Genomic DNA, 20,993 nt, shown 5'->3' with positions numbered 1-20,993 from the left:
TTCATCAGTCCGTTTGATTGCTACAAGCCAGATTCCTTTTGGAATTCACACCGAGCCCCCGAAAAAACATTGTCAGCCACCTGGGTCACATTGCTCTGTGTTGATGCTTCAGATCACATCTGTTCTGCTGTAGACTGAGCTGCAGTGTTGGGGAATAAAATCACGCAGGCCTGACCCTCATAAGCTACACACACACCACACGTCAACAATGCATGATCCCACGTGCTTGCACTGGACTAACAAGCCCTTTCAAACACTCAATGCCCACTGTGATCCTGTACTTTCTGGACCAGCTTTGGGGATGTGATGAGCATCACTAAGCTCCCAGCAGTTCATTGTCAGATCGTGCTTTAAAGCCTATGAAATGTTTTATTTTTGACTCTCAGACTAAGGGCCAATGTGTCATTTCCCATCCCTCAGCAGAGTCTCAGGCATTTGAACCTTTTGTCTACTTGCACTTGTTTGTGACAGCCGTTACATTAATTCTGCATTCTAGTCAGCGCATTCAGCCACTTGCTTGTGCTAAATCATTGTTCTACTCAATGAAAAATAAGCCTGTCAAAGCCTGACTCATCTCACAGTCTTTATACATGAGCCTGTTTGAATACAGCAGGTATCGGCTGTGCGACAAATTAGCAAAACTCTTCCGTTTGTCGCCATCCTTCGGAGTGTGTTTGATCGGATGTTTCCTGTTCCACGTAGTGAGAACCCAAGGTGACACATTTCATCCATCCCATGAGAGAGCTATAAATGTTTTGCATTAACAATCTTTGAGCATAGGAGATGTGTGCGTGAGTCATGCTCCTTTGCTGCGCGCTCTTTGATTGTCATAGCAGTGGAGACTGAATAAATTCACGGCCGACCCTGCAAACTTAAAAGTGTCACGTCTCAAGGCCAAAATACACCTCGCGTTAAAACAGCCACCCATTGTTATTTTCAATGTACAACCCCCACACCAGCGATGGCTAGGCGCGCACCGGCGCTTGTTGACTCTCCGCCCCGCTACACTTCCTGCCACTGTCCTATTTCAAGCCTCGCAAAAAGATGTTTTTTTACTTTGGTACAATGCTTGCCCAACTATGGTCATTATTTAAAAGATTGTTGCTTGCCTTCACTGTAGTTTTAACTATTTCGCATATGCCTGTATCTACAAGGCAAAAATAAGAATTAAGTAGGTATACAATGCGATGGGTTGCGATGCGATGTGATACAATATGGCATTACGTTGTCCACGCTGTGTGTGGTCTTCCTGAGGATATGCTGCCCTGGAGCTCAAATGAGTTATGAAAGGTGTCACAGCTAAAATGTAGGGTCGGAGCAAACTATCATCACTGAAAAAAGGACCTCTGCTAGGTCAAATGATGCCTCTGCAAATGTCTACGATAACAGGCTCTAGAGTTATAAAAGGGGTTGTGGCAAAACACGAGTGTGTGTATGTCTTTCTACAAAGTTTGGTCATGTTATGTGAATCCATTTGGTTATGTACCTTCATGGGATTGACCTGAAACCAATTCGCATGAACACAAGCACACACCTTCACACCCACACCTTACCCCGATGCCAAATTTCGCCTAGGCCGAAAACGGTGGAGGGCAAATGCTGGGACATGTAAGTCGGCCGACTGACAGCATGACCTAAAGAGCTGGTGATAGCAACATAACTGTTATATATTTATATGAATATTATCCCCTTACAACATTGGTTTGGCTGACATGGGTATTATTGGATGTTGCCTATTTAACCCCGTTTGGGACTCCAATAATTCCTGCTAGATGTTAGCTTTGTCTGTGTCTGTTCATGCTGGACAGTTAGCACACAGTGGGTTTATCAGAGCTTACAGTAATTGTTGAAAACAGCTGCCTGCCGCTGCTGGAAAAAGGATTGGGAGGAATGCGACTGAACCATACAGTAAATGTGCAGAAAACCTGATGTACAGTAGCTGAAGAGTTGAGTGACATTTCTCTCTCGGTTTCTCTCTACTATAAGTCTTTTGATTCTTTGGTAATATAAAATAATTGAAAGTAGACCATTAAGACCTTTAAAATAATGAATTGTTGCTGTTTTTGTCAAGTGCTTTAACTCGGCACATTTTCGATCTTTTTAAAAACATTCAGTGACCTCATGAAGCATATCTTAATATCTCCGTCCTTCCTCTCGGTGTCTTATTTCTGGGCAGTCCACACGGGCCACATGCAGCACACAGATTCAGCCACCCACGGCACCAGCAGACGGTTCTTTCATGTCCACACATTATGATAGCTCCACTAATGAGATGGGCATCAGCAGTAGCAGCAGTCGTTTCCTCCCACTCCTTCTTCTCCACCCATCGGCTCTTACTTCCTCCAGGTTGTAAACTGATTTATGGGCTCTAATTGCCCCGGGGACGGCCGCATCAGGCTGGTCAGCCATTGACTGCCATTTCCGTCATGCCAACTAGTCATGGCTTAATATTGGCAGCTAATTGACAGCGGAGATTGACTCGCACTTGACAGGGAACGAGTTTGATCACTTTGCTGCAGATTCATAGTAGAGTAAGTATGAAATATTTTAAGATCTTCCTCCAAACGTGGCGATATCGTGAAGGCTTCAGGAGAGCAGATGAGTTTATTCTGCCTTTTTAAAGGTACGAATGCCCTGTAGGTAACCTTGATTTCACATTAAAGAGCACTTACAGAATTAGCTAAAGTTGGCATTTGCTTAAACACTGTAGTCACGGTCGGTTTCCTCCCAGGGATGAAAAACCTTGCACCAGATTCTTTACTAGAAAACAGCTGCTGGCTGCTTTGTGTTGTCAGCCAAATGTGCGCCCTTTTTGCATGGTAAACTTTTCAAGAGCCGTGCACTCCTCAACCTTATTACGCAAGATGTGCTGAATCATACAAGCTCAGTCATTATCATCAATCTGAACAATCTTCATTGGCACCGTTTTTTGTTTTTTTGTGTGAAGCTTTTGAACAGCTGTGGATGTTGCAGCAACCAAAAGCTGTAATTAACAGATTGAGTAGAAATTATCTTAAATGATCGACTGTGATTCATAATATTTAACATTGAGAAAGTGTTATCATTCTTGGTTTTAGTCTAAAAGCTTATAACTTAATTGATACACGTTTTTTAAGGTAAAAGTTGAGTTTGAAAAGTTGTTATCCACTGTGTTATTCAAATATACGGAGATAAGCCGAACAGCTGTTTTCTCTCAGTCACTGTATTCTTGTCTTTGTTCGACATGCAAGAGAATACATAAGACATCTGTTTCATGCCTCACAGGCTTTACGAGGCCACGTGATCAATGTCTTCACACATTCGATTTGACATGAGATGACCTTCTCATTTCCCCAAATGACGCTAAAAGTTTCTCGCCGAGCTGTTAATTATGTGTAAGAATAGTAGATTGAGAAACGAAAGGGAGTTCTCTGAGAGCCCGGCATGGCAGATGAAAAGATGAAAGCCCAGATGAACTGAAGAGGCAGCTCTTTAACTCGATAACCCGTGCCATCAGTCCCTTACAGACTCATTAGAAGAGGGTTTCGAAGCAGGATGGCTGCCGTTTGGAGTTCTCTCTATGACTAATCCAGGACCTGGAGGGCAGGTCTGGAAGGCCGGGAGGAAGGAGGACTCACCGAGAGTGAAAAGACTGCCAATGATGTTGTGATCCTGTGCGCCCCCGTACAATCCACCACCCACCGAGATTAAAAAACACAGAGCCAGTGGGTTTTCGGGTGTCTGATTTGACACACTCTCCACTAAAGGAGTGTGCTGTTGAAAAGACGCTAGTTGAAAATCCTCACAACTCCATCCAAGGTTCAGCCAGGTTGAATGCTTTGCTTTGCCTTCAAGCTTCGTCAGGATAGGTGACTTCAATGAGTGTTGAATGGCGACTTAAAAATAGGATTTTAAAAAAAAAGTTTTAATAAATTTCCTGAAAAGCTGACATTCGGGTAGGACCGTCCCAACAGAATACCCTTTTAGGGGCCTTGAAGCTTAAACTGAGACATGCAATTATTCAAAGCCTTGGGCATATACAGTAAAAGAGTTTTCAATCTGGTGGTTATTATACATATATACTTAGCTAATATTGTTATTATTAGACCGAGGGGCTGGAGGGGGGACATCAGCCACTATCACAGCCTCAAAAGACAACTTGATGAGCGTTCGTCACAGCCCTGTGCTCGCGGGACCACATTTACGCTGGCGGAGCAGAAATGCTCCCTTGCTGGTTTTATGTATGCTACTTGAACAGCATAGAGGAGCTCCATCTCTTGCGCTCTCTATCAGTCTTTTGCCTCTCTTCGGGTGCAGCCGACCCATCATCTCCTTTCTTTGAACACTGGTTTGGACATTGATGGCAGCGGTAAAAGCTTCGAAGCATCCATCAGGTGCTAAGAACAGAATGAAACCCAGTTTGTTTGTATGTTACACCTAGCCTAAACTAATGCAGTCTTACGCAACAGTCCTGCAATAAATCCTCCCCTCATGAATGTGTTTCTATTATTTAGCCCACCCTCGTTGATATAAATGTGTCGAACAAAATAATAGAAACGCCTCCCTTTATGAAGCAATACATTTTAACAGCACCACAGCAGCCTCCAAAATGGCCATATAGTTGAATTAACACCTTTTCTAAATCAGTTTGAATAACAATTATACATAATAGCCTTCGTGCAGGAAGGATTTATTGCAGGACTGTTGTGTTACAGAATTAGTTTTAGCTCTCTCTACCTAACAAACTTGCAACACGGTGTATATTTATAAAAGTTTTTATTAGTATGACTTCCAATACAATTTAAGAAGAGAAAACTATGTGTAGCTACATGTATGTTTGAGAATATGCCTCCCAAAAGGTCTTTGCACACTCATTTAATAGCGCACTACCAGTTCCTTTCAAGCCCTCAGCTTTTGGGATTGTGGGCTGAGAGGAAAATCCTGACCTTTGCATGGCTTTCCTGCTATGCTGCTTTGTTAATGTGGTGACAGTTGTCTACTCTCTCTCTCTTGCGTGTGGTTCGTGTCTGCATGTTGGAACCCTCACTGGTAATTCTGCAATAAAGAGATTAAGACACAGCTTTTCAGAGGAGCTATGGGATACTGCACTGCATCAGCCGCTGCCGCTGGATGTATGGGTATTTGTTTGCAAACATGCCAGTGTAGGTTAGAAATCTTAAATTAATCTCCGTACGTACTCAAAGAGCTCTGATGGAGCTGTACTTGGAGTGTTCTACTGGGAGTTTGCATCATGTCTGTCTGTGTGTATCTGGTTGAACCTTCGCCCCGCAAGTAATATTGTTTTGCCTAGGGAGTGCCTTTAAATAGGCCCCCACCCCTGTGTGAGCTCTCTCATCATCATTTTATCAAAGTCATTATTGAAAAGCAGCAGGGTGGCTTACTGTGCAGGAAAACTATCTGTTAGTTTCAGTTTACTCTACTACACCGGAGCCTCATAAGCCTTGGAAAGTTCAGACCATGTACTTAAGAGAGAGTAGCAATACCTTAATGTAAAAATACTGTGCTGCTGTCAGTATTGGAGAAATTAAGATGTATTTTTGCTTCTCCCAATCCAGAAAAGATAGCTCTCTTTCTCATGATCCTGTCATCTGTGAGACGTGTGAAGGACGGGGCAGCTTTCTCAGCCTGCCTGTAGACACAGAAACAAAAGCCACTGCTCTGATGACAGTGTGCTCAAAAGTGTGGTCAAACTTAAAAGGGTAATTCAACCAATTGTGCACATTAAAGTGTGTTTACAGGTCTTGGGGAGTACTGCTGCGTATGGGAAAAAAAGAGGTATAAAGCCTTTTGTGGCTCCAGAGGAAGCTGCATGTAATCTGATAAAATGCCTTCAGTGATATCACTCAGTGTTGCATTGTGGGTGATGTAGGCACCAGGTTTTGAAAAGCATTCAACTGGTCACTGGTGGCAAGCAGACCATTGCTTCATTATCGTGCACTGCGTTAAACGCACTTGGCTAGCATTTATTTGTTTCTAGAAGTAAAAAGAAAAAGTAATCTTAAGTGATTATCCTTAACAAAATGTGTTATTTGCCAAGGAAGAGCTATTTTTTTAGTGCTTTAAGAAGTTTAATTGATAAAAGTGCATCACAATTTATAAGATTATCACTTATGTTGTGTGTACAGTAAACTCTTAAGATGCGTTCCAGATGGCATACTTTTTACTTTTAGCATGCACTGCGGCTGCGGCCAACAAAGCATGTGCCGTTGCAAGCAGTATGCATACAGCCGAAACATTTTATCTACGCTGTCATGACATTGCACAAAGTATGCAATTTGGAACGCGGCTTTAATCTGCAAAGGAGATTTCCCTATAAAATGCAGAGGAGTTGAAGGATAAAACAGGCTAAAATGAAAATTAAGTGCCTTAAATTTATATAGCACTTTGCTTTTTAACTTCTGATTTGTAGATGACCCTGACTTTTTTTCCCCTGTGCTGGCAGACAAGTGGGATGACATTTTTCTCTGTCAGCTATAAAACAAGGAACACTGAGGCAGATGCCTCATTGGAGACCCAGTGAATAGGCTGTGGTTAATTTCTGTCTTCCCTCTGTGGATGTAACTGACATATTTTCTGTACATTTGATGAATGCTCCTTTCACTTTGATGAACCCACTTACTTCTGTCATTAGATCACTGTGCCGAACTGAATGGCCCCATTTCATGACTGCGTGTCTGATGTGTATTTATCATGGCGTTTCAAACCAGCATTAATGCACAGAGCAAATAACAACGACTAAAAGGGCGTCCATGGTATGAATGTCAGCTTGCTAATATACCAAGGCCCTGTATAATCATCTCTAATGCACCGCTGTCAAGGGCATCAGTCTTACTCTATGAAACGGTGCTAATCAAAACATTCTCTGAGAGAAATCTTCTGTATGTTGTTCGAGCTAAAACGCCCATATGCTTTTATTCTTCACTCTCTAGTTTCTACAGGCGTATCATTTGTATTTAAAAGAAATCGTGAAAAAAAGACAAAATGTTAAAAGTTTAGGCTGTTAGAATGTGTTTTAATTGCTTCGTGATTCATCTGATAACTTTGAATATGCCTCATTATCTCATCCAATGCTCAACGTGAACTTCGCCAACACTCTGACTCCTGTGCAGAAAGTGGGAGTTTTTCCTGCTCGCTAATATTTGGAGTTCTGTCTAAATCAGCCCCTGTTGCCTCATTAGTAATCCGCTCACCTCTTCACAAACTTTTGGCCTGGGTGAAAAAAAAAACCGCCTTCGCTGTCATTGTTACATCTCAGATCCCTGTGTTTATAGGCTGGCGGAAGCTAGTGCTCGTCAGCCCTGACACTGGCATCACACTGCCTGGCGCCGCCGAGTCAAAAGGACTGCAGCTTTTTTCACAGTATTCGCGTGGCACACAGGCCTGTGGGGTCAGTCTGAAAGCATATCTTTTCCTCTGTCAGTTTATACGACCTCACAGACACACATTATACGTGCGCTAACTCACAAACACACATATCCAAAGAAACTTTTTACTTGGCCTCTATTATCAGTTCAGAAAAATGCTGCAAAAAGTCTTCTGAGGGTCTTCTTGTTCAGTCAGAAACCTCCAAACGAATCACTGTTCCAACATGGCTCGCTCTTTTATCCACTGACTATATGCACTTTCACTACATATCCATAATGCAATAGTATTTACACCAATCAACGTTACTTGACGAAAATGTTATACATATATATTTTTGTGTCACTTCTGATATTAATGGAATCAGGGGCATCCAGCGCAACTCGCTGCCTCTGGAAACTCCTGAAAACTTTAAAAAACTTAAAATGAAGAGCGATTCAGCTACCACATGGCTTATTTCTCGCCTAAAATGTTTTCAGAGGGACATTTTCACTTAACTATTCTCAGAATATCAGAGAAAGTTTCCAAACCAGCCTGATGGTCGGTTGGTCCGAGCAGACGGCCCACGAGTGGCAATCGTCCCATCAGGTGCAGCTAGACCAGGTTTTGTCATTTGTGTTTGTGTCCTTGCGTGGACCACGTTACCTGGTTTAGGCATCTTGTATGTCGTTGTTTGGGTGTTATTACACCTTGTTATTGTTAGTAAACGGTGAAAATCACTTTAGTAGCCAAGCAACTTCAATATATTGTTTGCTGCAAGCCAACAAACCCCATTATAACCTCAAGTTAATGCCATTTTTCATCGCACTCCACCATTCACCACTCAAGAATTATTAATTGAAGGACATAAAGAATTTTCGATTTAGGATAGAAGAACCATTTAGTATTTAGTGCAGTGTCTTTTTTTTTTTTTGCACCATCATCCACACTAGATTTAAGAGCTCTTTATTGCTAAGTGGTTTAAATGTTGAAGTGAAGTAGGGAAGTGAGACATTTTTTTTCCCTCAGTGTAAATGAAAAGGTCTCACAGATGAGAGCAGTCCTTTGACTCACCCCAGTGATATTTTTGAGTCATTAGAGCTTCCCTTAGCTTCCCTCGGGTGTGCTGCTCAGTATAAACTCTTACAACCTAGTTTATCTGAGACGGCCGTGATAAACTCCAACAAGAGTCAGATGCACTGTGCTGAAGATGCACCAGAGGAAAGCTGTCACACTGCGAGGAGAGTTTGATTGAAAACACGTTGATAGATAAATGGATCTAATATTAGATCAAGTGTCTGAAATAAAGGTAATCTAATTTAATAAACTGGTCTGATAATGAAGGTTTTTGACCTTGTCTTATCTCTGAGCGCAGGCGGATACACCAGCTATTCAGCAATAGTATGCAAATAGTTGGTGATCATTATCGGGGATGCTCTCTGAACTCAATTAGCAAGTATGATCTGCTGATAACTTTTCATTAGCATATATGCTAGGTGTCAGTGGTGCAGATTATCCGACGGAGCTCAAGTCTGTGCGCCACGGCTGCAGGAAGTTGGCTGATTTATAAAAAAAAAATGCAGCGAAGGGTGTGAAAAGCAAATCCTCGGTCATCTGTGCTGAAATGTAAATGTTCAGCGCACCCATCAATCAGCAGTAATGGGGTGATTTATCTGACACTGACAGATTGTTGGAGCATATTTATCATAATGATGCCGCATGTATACAGTATCAGAATGACTCTAATGTGTAGGAGGTGCTACCTTGCTCTTGCACTGCCTAATTAGCAAATTTAAGAATCTCCAAGTTGTGTTTTTTGTCTCCCTAAGCAGAAAATAGGAAGAAGCCCATGATTGCTGGAGATGATTACAGCTACCTTGATTTCCCTGCTGAACTGAACTGAACACCAAAAAAAAATGGCGAGCAGCAACAGTGGTTTTAGGAATTACACATTTCTGGGGTGTCCCCAGCAAAGCTTGATGTCTTCTCTTGAAGGCGCAAAGCAAACACTGACTCCGCTGGATAAGGGTTTGATTACATTTATAGTAGCAGCAGTCGTTAACATTTTCCTTGTAGTTGTAATGAAGTTATAAAGAACTGGTTTGTCACTGTCTCTCCCTCTGCATCCGAGCATCTTATTTTCCCTCTGCAGCATAATGACCGGCCTTCGCAGATGTTGCAGCGGCAGCCGAGCATCTTCCCCCTGGCATTTGGCTTTGTTAATAATGCAAGCTTAAAAGAGCAGCGGGACCACAGACTGTATAATATGCAGTTAATGTTCTCTATGCAGACAGTTTTGATTCACACTCGTATCGCTGCGTCTGTGCAAAGAAAATTCCCCGATATCAATACGGCAATTAATTATAGACTGTAGAGTAATTATAGCTTTTTATGAATGTGGACAAATGAAAATACAGAGTCGAGCTTTTGTTAGTATATCATATTTATTTAAGGACCACAATTTGAATATTTCATGCTTTAAAGCCCACATTAAAAAAATATATATTCCAAAGTTTAAGAACTTAGCTCTGAATGCCTTTAATCTCGTTTGAAATGGAGTGTCTTAGCCAGAGCCCACTGTGAGGGAGAGTATATGCTATTTTCATCCGCCTCATTAAGTTTTTCACTTTAATTAATGGCAGGATGTGCTCACAGAGGAACTGTCCTGTCTGTTCGTTAAAGCCCATTATACGTCTGAGCTCGGGCAGGCTGCCGGCTTCAAATAGGCTTTTAGGTAATAGAGTTTACTGTATTGTGTGAGCTGCGACATGAGAGGAACTCCTTTTAACGCTGTTTATAGAAAGCACTGCATGTTACCGTGCAGATCAGTCATGTAGGCAGCGCAGGAGATTTCCTCTGACCGCATCATCAAGCCATTGTTGTGGAAACTGCGAAGGATTGCCGCTGCTGGAAAAGGGAGATCAAGCAGAAACGGTTGATTACAGCTGCATTTTGCCTGTTGAGTTGATATTTAGCCAGAAGCTGTGAGGAGTATTGATCTCCCTCTTTTACCTGCCGTGTGACCCAGCAGTTGGAGCTGTGTGCTACCTTGGTAATGTCTGCATAACTCACAGCTATTGGTGATTAGAAATGAGTAGCCTCTGTCAATGTACTGCAGTTAAATTTAGCTGGAGTTGAACCAAAACCACAGCCTCAGCCTGTGATTAGTGATGATTCATTACAATGTCTGAGAGTTTGCCACAACTGCAGAAATCTACATTCTGATTATACAGTTAGACACATCATATAGATAAGGCCCATCCTTTATATTTTACATTGATTTTTGACTGTAAAATACCTGGATGTTTTGGTGGAGGAGGCTGCTTTAGATTCATCCGTCCAAATGTACCTGTTGTTGTTTCTTGCTAAAAGAACACTCATCAATACATTTCTTTCAGTGTTAAATAAAATATTTTAACCTGAGAGTGTTTATACTGCAAACTAACCTATTTTCACTTTTGTTTTGTTGATCGTAGAAATAAGATTTATCTCTTTAATTTATTTATGTATTTAGTTTTTATACCTGCTGCAGCGTTTGCTGGCAATATTTTCAGTTTGTTTGTCTGTGTATGTGGGTTATCACGGCAAAATGTGGTCCCGAAGACACCTTATTGCAGCAAGAAACTAACTAAGAATAGATTTTGAGTTTTTTGACAGGTGCTTACGACTGTCAGTTTGAAAATGGGTGCTGGAACTAGGGAGGTAGGAAGTGGAAAAGGGGCCACTGGTCCCCCACTTTACAGCCCTGACCCACATTCTAAGTCGCAGATCATCATAACCCAGTTTCAATCATTCCTGTCAACTCTGCACAGCTGATATGTTTTCCAGCTTGTCTGTCTGTGGACAGATTATTCACCGTGAAAGCATCACAACCGTGTGAGACGCAGTCACGAAACTTTACAGGTGTGTAATTGATCAAAGTGATTGTTAATCAAGTCGATGAAAAAGAAGGAAAAGTAGGGTCATGTCCCCCGCTAACACTGACCTGAGTATTCCTCAGCCATTTTTTTCTTTCAGTTATCTCCTGATTTTTTTAGAAATCCAAGATAAACAATAATCTCCCCTTTATTATTTTTTCCAGAATCAAAAACTGTAAATAATGAGCCCTGCATATTGAGCAGTAATATCTCTCAGCCCACAGGTGCAGGGGATGCAAACACATTTTAGCATTAGTCCAGTGTTCAGCGTATCAGCTATATTGACATGTTCACAGCTGCAGAAAATTGAGTGAGGTGTGCAGAGGGGGAGCCTGTGTTCGTGCAGACAGGATGGTGGTAATAGGCTGTCTGAGTGCTTAGGAGATGGGAGGGGGGAGGAGGGGAGGTGTATCCCACTCTGAGGCCATAGAGCCAGAGAAATGGACTTCTAATGGCTTATCCAAAGGTGTTAAATGACAGTTAACCTTTCCAGCTAATGATTAAGGTGACTCTTGATATGTATCACACACTGGCCCCAGATAGCATTTAGTCAGCAATGGAGATAAATGTGGGAGGTGAATATTGTATAGCTAAAACACCCTAGATCCCACGTCCTCGCCGTCTCAGCGGTGATGGTTATTCCTGTTCAAGGTCAGCTAGACAGGGCGGTGAGGGAAACCCCAACCCCTCTCTGTGAGTCAATGAAATTTTAGACCTTTCAGTAAGCGTAGGGTGACAGAGACCCTCATGGCCAAGCAGCTGAAACATAAAGCAAGAGACCCGATGGTGATGTGTGAGGATTCCCACAGCGGGAGCCGGTTCAACTAAGGGTTAAGCTAATGCCGTGACAGAGGCACAGGGCTCTCTCGGAGCTGCCTGTGCAGCAGATGTCTGCTCACCTGCCAGTGTCGGTTACACGAGCGTTACATCTTCATCCCGCTTTATGGCCCGCTCATGAAAACCTGATGCAATCCACTTAAGTGGCATAACAATTGTCCTTGTTTCACCTTGCCGTTATTTTTGTCCACATTTTTTTATCTGATGCGCCTTCATATGCAGCCCGGAGCAATCATTTGTTGCGGCTTGTTCATCGATTTGTAGTTGTGTGGAAAATACCCAGCAACTGAAGCTAAGACTGATAAAAACACTAGAACCCGAGGCGTACTAGATAATGTAAGCCAGGTTACTGGATATGCTGTGCTAGACATTTTTTCCCCCACCACTCTTGATAAGGGCTTTTTTTCTCTCGGTGGGTAATTCTTAGAGATTAGTACACACATTGTTGTATTGCCGGTTCCGCCAGGGAATGGAGTTAAATAGCGGATGGGCCTCTGACTCTGTAAGTAGCAATCATAATTCCCCTCTAAAAGCTTCATGCCACTTAAGTTATTAACATTTAATTTTGCAACATCAGAGTGGATTAACCCATCAGACAGTGTTCTCATTAAGGTCTACTCATCGCATCTTTTTTCGGGAGTGCCTGCAGCCCTTCTGTACCTCAGTCTGTCTCCGAAAGATTCAACCCGCGTTTCACCTCTGCCGGCAGCACTTATTTCTTCACAAGGTCAAAGATTTATTCGTCGTGAAAGTACAAACCACTGTTTCTCTTCTCGTCTGGCTACGGCTTTGCTTGTTACAGTTCAGTTTTCAGATCGACGAGTTTAGATTCAGCGATTCTGATGTCTGAATTTAAATCTCGGTCCAGTTGAGGAAGTGCCGTTTTATTTATCGACTTTAAACATCAGAAACCAGAGTTCTCCCCAGCTATACCCTAGAAAAACATTTCTGTTCATGAATTTTTGGCCTGTATAAACTCAGCATAGCTTACTGTTGCCCCCAGCAACTGGAAGCATGAAAAGATCCTTAACAAACAAGATGTAACCCTCGAAATGTCAAAGAAATCCACTTTCATTCATTCCTAGCTCAAATTACTCTGTAGCAAGTATTTATCAGCTCTAGCTCCAGTCGGCATGGATGAAAACATGACAATCCAGGTGGACACGCTAATTTTTGCCCCTTTTCCAGCACGACGCTGTGAAGTTGAAGTTCCCGAGCTTGATGCGTAAATACTTTTCCATCTTTCTATGTTCAAGCAGCACTCAAACATTGTCCGGTTGACGATGAAAAAGAGAAGAGAAGATGCCTGGTTTCTCTATTTAACACAATGTAGGCAAAAATTGTGTCGAGTGCTCTTCAAAAATGGGAGAAAAGGGTGATTAGAAAAGCAATCGAAGCACTTCAAAAAAGAAAATGCCAAAAAAACAAGAAGGAAATATTCAAAAGCTTTTATTGTGGTGGCTAAATCATTAAAAAGCCAGTCATTTAAAACATGTTTTGACCGTGAGGCATTGAGGTGATGAAATGAACATTGATTTATTTTACAATATCACTTTTTCAATATTGTCAGAAAACTCGACTTTAAAAGTTCACTAATTTTTATAACCGTAACAAACATATTGTGTACGTTTGAGTACATGATCGGATCATGAACACGGAAGTGATTGGTTATTGCGTGGAGCGTTTGTATCTTGTCATGTCTGGGTTTTTGTTTTGTTTTTTCTGCCTGGGAGCTGCAGATGAACATTTTTAAAGCTTCTCCTCTCCTACACTAAGATTAATGTTCTTTTGAATGGGTCCCTGAGAAATAGATTTAATGAGATATAACAAGTTACCAGCATGTTGGTTTGATCCATTACATACTGTAACTGCTTTGTTCACACATTTGTGAGCGTTTCCTCTGCTGTTACATGACATTTCGTTGTGGGTTGTGCACTCTGCTGATTGCCAGGGATGTGAATATGAATATATGGTGGTACTCGATTTAACAAGGAAAGTGGTTTCAGTGGGGAATTCGTCTGAAGGTGACCTTTAAGCACATATAATCTGAATCTATAGATTGTAAATAGCTTTATTTCATCAATAAGAGGACGAGATCTAAACACTGTCTTTTGTCCTTTCAGGGTGTTCCTCCGGGCCATTAATCAGTATGCAGCAGTGTTGAACAAGAAGTTTCTGGATCAAACAAACTTTGAGCTACAGGTAAGGGCTGAAAGCTTTTTCTCTTCTTTTTTTTTTTTTTCCTCTAAAAAACCTTGATACCAGCTCCCCCCTCCCTTCCAGAGAAATTGTTCTGTTAGTCAAGGTAACACCGGATTATGATTTTAAGTGCTATTAACGGCGGTTCGGGAAAAGATTTGAATGCCATTTTTGAAGTCATCACTTCACTGCAGTTCCTCTCTGACGCTTTTTTTTAATGTGCAGCATTGTTGGGGATTCTGAATAGGAAAAAAAAGGAGGCAGTAGACATAAAAATTATGGAGGGAACATCAATTACTACCTAATGGCCGGCAATTTGATGTGCATTTCAGAATATCTTTGCCCCCTCCCCTGGAAGAGAGCAACTCTTTCTTTCTAAATGTCTGGCATATGGAAGAATGTTAATGTTGTCAACAGATGAACTGCTTTGGGCTTTTAAAGCCTTTACGGACTGATTATTTTAACAGCGTCTCGTTGTCACTTACAGCACCCGGAGCTCTCGTTATGGTGCCTGAATAAAGTGTCTGGTTTTCTTTATTTTAGACTACAGATCAGTAGCGTACGGATAATTTAACCTCTGTGGTAGGTTGTTCTCATTAGAAAGTGTGAGCACCACCCGGGATTTTAACATTGATTTCCAGTCGAAAAACTGGGTGATATTTGGTCTAAGAAGTCTTTTTGCCCTCTTTTAACCGGCTAATCAGTGTGTTTTTAATCATCTTGATAATTTGTTCATTTGTGGGTTGAAAGATGTAATTTGGGGTGTTTTATACAAATGCACAGAGCTTCACAGCTTTGACTTCTCAAAATTGGGATGTGTAGGGCAAAGTGCACAGGAGGAAGAAATGAATACAAGTGTCGCGCTGGAGAAATGTATTCCTCTGTTGTGGCTCAGTCAGAATGTTGGCAGCTTGATCCCTGACCCCGCGATTAAATTTGATATTGCAGCGTTTGCTTTCAAGAAATCTCTCGTCCTCTACAATGTGCAGAGCCTGTCGTCACTTTGGAGGCTGACTGAGACACCACATCCAAATATTTGAGTTGAATCCTGGTGAAATGTGACTTAAATGTAAAAATTTAACTATCTTCAGATAGTTTTTTGAACCAATTTTGGACGCCTTCCACCAAAGACATTTTTTAAACGTCTTTCCTGCTGAAAAGTGCGCACTAGGTATGCTTTTTAGGGACTAGAAATGTCAAAATATTGTGACAAGTGCTCATCGTCATTTCCCAGAGCCCAAATATTGCTTCTTTTGTCCAACCAACAGTCTAAAACCCAAAGGCTCTTCATTTACTGTCACAAATGACAAAGAAAAGCAGAAAGTCTTACATTTCAGAAGCTGGATCTAGCAAATATTTGACGTTTTGCTTCAAAAAATACGAGAAATATAGTTTGCAGTTAATTTTCTCTCAATTGACGTTGAATCTCTGAAGGGCCGAATGCACCGAGAACCTCCGACGTTCACGTTTTGAAGCCCACCAATGTTTTAAATGGCTAAACGGAATAGGAGTACTACATATAAATAGCGACTTTTCTCGGAAATACTGCTGATCCTGGGGTGTTGGCATTTCAAATCTGATGCCTGCAGTGCAGCTAAGAGCATGAAGCAAGTAAACGTGTTCAGTGCGTGAGGCCTTAATGCTTTGGGACTTGCTTCTTATGCATACATTGACTGTTTGCAAAGCAGTGAAAATGGCTGCAGTCACACCTCTTTCAGCTGATGCTGTCGTCGTCCGTCTGATTGAGTGAGCGCTCTGGAGGCCAGTGACCTAAATCACCAACCGCTCCCTCCGCTCGGACAGTTTCCCGAAACACAAGTACACCCATCTCATCCAAAACCCTTTGATTTAATGAAACCGGAAAGCTCTCCAGCCCACATAGTGTGCTCTGCTGCTGAATGATGCTGTTGTAAAGCTGTTTCTCTGACTGTGAGTTAAATGTCCTTTTTATTCGTTTTACACCACACTCACTCTGCCTGTCTTTCTGTCTTTGTGCGGGTCAGCTGTGGAACAACTACTTCCACCTGGCTGTAGCCTTCCTCACCCAGGAGTCATTGCAGCTGGAGAACTTCTCAAGCGACAAAAGAGCCAAGATCTTCCACAAGTGAGTACAGGCGCACTCTCAATCCTCAGGAAGTCCTCATTGCACACAAACACAGCCCAGGCTCTCTCCCCAGAATGAGCAGGCTTTACATAATTCATCACACGGAGGCTCACAGGGATACCCAGCACCCCATGGCTCCAGTAGAGGCTGCACTAGTTGTTCTCTCTTCTGAACAAAGCAAAACAGCCTCATGAAACTTCAGGGGTTATTGAGAGCACATCTTGTAGTCGAATCCCAGGTATCAGGCAAAGTTGTGTATCCCCTCTTGAAATAAAGATACAGGCCTTTGTTTTCCTCTCTAAGCATCTTTCTGCAAGATAAGTCCCTCAGAAATGTTGATATCATCTTGCACAGAGATTTCCTCAATGGCTGAAGTTTTAAATCCACAGAGTTTAGACATTTATTGCTGCCGTAAGACCAGATCAGTGAGTGGTTTCATTTCCCGATCATCCACAGCCTGTATCTACAACAAACCATTCATCTACATTAAGTATTTCTCATAGAGTCTGATAATGCAGCCAAAAAGTGTAAATGCTTTCTGGGCAGACGTGGAGCGTATTGGCTCTCATCTTCATTTGGAGAAGCTATTGTCACCAAAGCATACATCACGCTGGCTCGTTGCTTGACAGCGAGGCTCCTCATTTGGTCAGTGCTTTATTATCGGCCCTGAAAGACTCCCACACAAACTGCCAAACACGGTAAACAAGACGTTCCCAGCCACCCCCACCCTTTGAGCCTTTCTCGACTTTTTAGCCCGGAAAGCAGCGGCTTTTTGATCCACATACACGAGCGCTGCCATTCCTGGAGTGAGCTCAGAAAAAGGCAGATCTCTGCCTCGCTGTTTCCGTGCTGTTTATATGACACTCCCAAATATGTCATTCAGATACAACCAGGTGTCTTCCAGGGGATATTACACAGGGTTTGTCAATTCCTCTTTCGCCCACTCTCTCAACCTCAACCCGCCCACTCTCTTTCTCTGTGTCTGCCGCCCTCCACCTACCACTCACCTTCTCTCTTTTGCCTCTCCCTCTCCGCGTCCCATTTCCCTGTGTGCTGGCGCATGAACTGTCAGTGTTGCCTGCAATACCAATTACAGCGCCTTGCTCAGGAGCAGAGAACAGAGAGGTGAAATCACAGAGGTGTGGAGCACGAATCTTTAGCGCTCTGCATCAGGTTCTCTCCTGCGTCGCACATGTCACCCAGTGCTGTTTGGGTTCAAGTTCTGGTCCATTATCAGTCTGTCGGGTCCTACTTTTCCTTCTCGCACCTGGATGTATTTACAGACATGTATTGCACTGGCCTCAACAAGAGGATGAATGCGTTTTCGTGTGTCGACATGTTGTTGTGTTTCCTGATTTCAGCAACAACTTTGATTGCATAAAAATCAGAAATCATTTGGTTAGTGGAGCCTTGTGTTACATGAGATCTGTTTGGCTCCCTCACAAGTTTTCTTTTTGGGGTCTAACATGAGAGTGTGATGACAATACACTGGAAAATATTCCACTTAATGAAATAACAATTAATGAATACAAGGTGTTTTTGCTTGTAATAAAGTAATAAAATCTGCCAATACAACAAGTGAAAATTCTCTTGTTAAAGGAGAATTCTGGTGTTTTTAAACCCGGGCACTATGTTTGCATGTTTTGGTGTGTAAAAGACTCACACCTACCAAAGGTTTTAGTCGATCGCCTCAGCTAATCCTTTTTGGGCAACTCTAACTGTATAAGAACCTTCTGCTAAAAGTGCTTTTATTTTGGCACCGACAGGCTGAGGTGACAACATTACAGAAATAATTCCCACAGAGATAGACCTTTTCATTAAATAATAAGGTCCCTTATGAAAGCAGAAACTTTATTTCTTTATTCCTTTCAAGATAAAATAGATCTTGAACCTGGCTAAACTCATTTTTGGCTATGTTTTACTGGTATTAAGAAGTGTTGTGCGTCATCACAAGTCTGCAATGCTCAAATGTAGCTATTAATTTTTTCCTTTTCTTTTTTTCCTTGAAGATTATATTTTTGGCCTTCATGGTTAGTGTAGCCGAGGAGAGACAAAGGGGATGGCATGCAGCAAAGGGCCCCTAGTTGTCATCAAACCCGGGCCTCTGTGGTGAGGACACAGCCAAAGGCACATTAGTTGTTTGAAAAGAGAGTTTCTTGTGTTTTTTTTCTGCAGCGTTTCTCACAGATTGTTACCATGTAACTGTGTCGGGTGGTTGCGAGCCACCAACCCAAAGCATTGGCATTTGACAACCTGAGAATGAGACTCAAAAATGAATAATCTATTTTGAGAATGGATATTGAAGTCTTACTTAAATTGTCCACAAAATAACTACAAATGCTGCTTTTGCTCTGTATGTGTCTGCTGTTGACTTTATGAAGTCAACCAATGAATTGATTAATGCATTTACAGGAGGGAAGTAATACTAGAGGACATCTCACCCTCTGCAAAGCATGCGCAGTTGTCTGTAGCCAGGAGGCGTAGAACAAGGGGAGATTTTCCACTAATTTATTGATTGCAATGGCATTGATCCCTTGAAGAGATGAAAAAAAAAAAAAAACATGAAATGTTTCAAATGCAGGCAAGTAAAATCTATGTGTGGGAAACACTGTTGTATCTACATGCATCCCTATCCAAAGAACATCTGAGAAGCACTGCTACCTTTACATTTTTTTAATTTAGACAACTTTGTCGTGCACAACATTATCATACTGTAACTGACAAAAATAAGAGTTTCGATGAACCACAACTTTCCATAAACCCTTCATGTGGAATGGCTCTCTGGCCACACACCACGGAAACGCAGCCCCACACACAGCAGGATAAATGAGCATGCTGCGATGTCATTGTCATGATGTGTGCATATGAGTGATGAGAAGAGGGAGTGTCATATTGTCAAATATAGTGAACATCTCACACTTCCCTCTGCTTCGGGCTTTGATCACATCTCATCTGTTCTTACAGGCCACCGCTCATCAATCACTTTTTTTTCCCCCCTCCCTTGCTGTATCTGTCACTCTCTCTTTATTTTGTCCCCCAGTTGTTCTTACTTCTAATCTCATGCTCCGAACCAACTTCTTCCTTGGTTTTCGTCCCCTGACCCAGTTGCATTGCACAGCACAAGCTCCTGAGAGCCCCGGATCCACTGGCTACTCGCCGCCGTCCCTCCATAGACGTTGTTATTCTTAGTTAACCTCTCCGAGAGCTTTCCGCCCTGCAGCTGACAGGTATGCGTTGTAGGTCCTGACAGCCGACAGTCATAGCTGCCTGTCCGGCTGCCTGCAGGAGTGTGACAGAACAACATCCTGCATCTGGCTCAGCTCAGATGGGGACACGATGTCTCCTGTGCAGTCATCTGCATGTCCATGTGTGGAGACACGAACCCCACGTGCTTCCGCTGGCACGCACTCATGCTGTTAGCACAATCATACACACAGTTATGCGCAGGAAGAAATTATAAAACACTCGCACCTTAAAGTGTGGATGAGAGGGAAAAACAGTTGACGATGTAATGCATAATACATTACAAATTCTTTACAGTAATTTATAGAGGCGGGCATCTATTTATATTTTATCATCTTGCCAATACTCTGCCTAAAGATCAATCCTTGGGCGTTGCAATACTTCTCCCTTTGACGCCTAAATATGGTAAAAGGTTTTGACCTGGCCAAGCTGCAAAGAGGTGATGCAGCTTCTTTGTCAGGGATTCTTTAAACGCTCCTCTCCTCTCTGTCAAAATGTATTAGTGTGTCTTTCTACGATATTGGCAAAACCATCAATTGGGTTTCAAAGTCCCGTCAGCGCTCCAGGGTGCTCTGAAATGTCAAGGTGCGGTAAAGGGCCTCTGAATAGATAATAATTAGAGGTCAGGAGAGGTGTCACGCCCAGACCTCAAACTCTCATCATTTTACTTGAGGAGTCATGCCATCAGTGTGTGAGGAAGAGGAGGCAGAGTGCCACTGTGGCTCCGTCAGTCACTCAGTGTGTCGGACAGGCCTCATTCTTGGCACGGACAGACAATCGCTCTGCTTTTCCTCACTCAGTTCCTCCCGCGTCCGTTTAAAGTTTGTGAAATGGCTTTGCTTCTTTGGGTTTACATTGGCAAACAGACAAGTCTGTTATTGCTGCATCATTAGCTGTGGTTACATGGACGACATTTCTTCAACTGGACTGAACTCATTTTGATTAAAGATTCAAACTGTTTACATGGAGGCTAAATCGAATCTGCCAGAACAGAAAACGTAGAATAAGAAAGATTTTTGAACAATGTATTTGTTTGTTTGTTTTTACTTTATTGATAAAACTCAAATCAGTACTTATTGCACCCACCTTTTATTTCGTTTTAAGATGGAGCCACGATGTGTGTCGTGAACAGTATTTGGGTTTCTGGTTTGGTGGATTCCGGATTCTTTCATCTTTTCAAACACTTGTTTGAACAATTCGTTGTTTCAAGCCTTTCGACCATCAAGGCGCTCAACAATCCTGAAATCTTTGAAGATCTATTACAAATAGTTCTATCAGCTACAGGCCAGTTTGATGTTGCTACCGCCGCCTTTCTGGCGCTCTCAGAAGCTGCGTCTCATGATGTTACCCTC

General features: G+C 42.3%; 1 protein-coding gene across 2 annotated transcripts in view; it reads left to right on the top strand.

Annotated features, from left to right (window-relative positions):
• dock1 (dedicator of cytokinesis 1) overlaps nt 1–20,993 on the top strand; it is a 203,865-nt gene that overhangs the window by 136,714 nt on the left and 46,158 nt on the right. For both annotated transcript variants that reach the window (XM_084342187.1, XM_084342188.1), the window contains exons 30-31: nt 14,219–14,297; nt 16,298–16,398. In XM_084342187.1, coding sequence (XP_084198313.1) covers nt 14,219–14,297; nt 16,298–16,398 — 180 coding nt within the window. The remainder of the gene's footprint in view (nt 1–14,218; nt 14,298–16,297; nt 16,399–20,993) is intronic.

The sequence above is a fragment of the Pagrus pagrus genome, assembly GCF_965226575.1.
Source record: "Pagrus pagrus genome assembly, chromosome: 21".
NCBI lineage: Eukaryota > Metazoa > Chordata > Actinopteri > Spariformes > Sparidae > Pagrus > Pagrus pagrus.
Note: the sequence above shows the minus strand (reverse complement) of the source record. Positions and strands in the feature narration are given on the sequence as shown.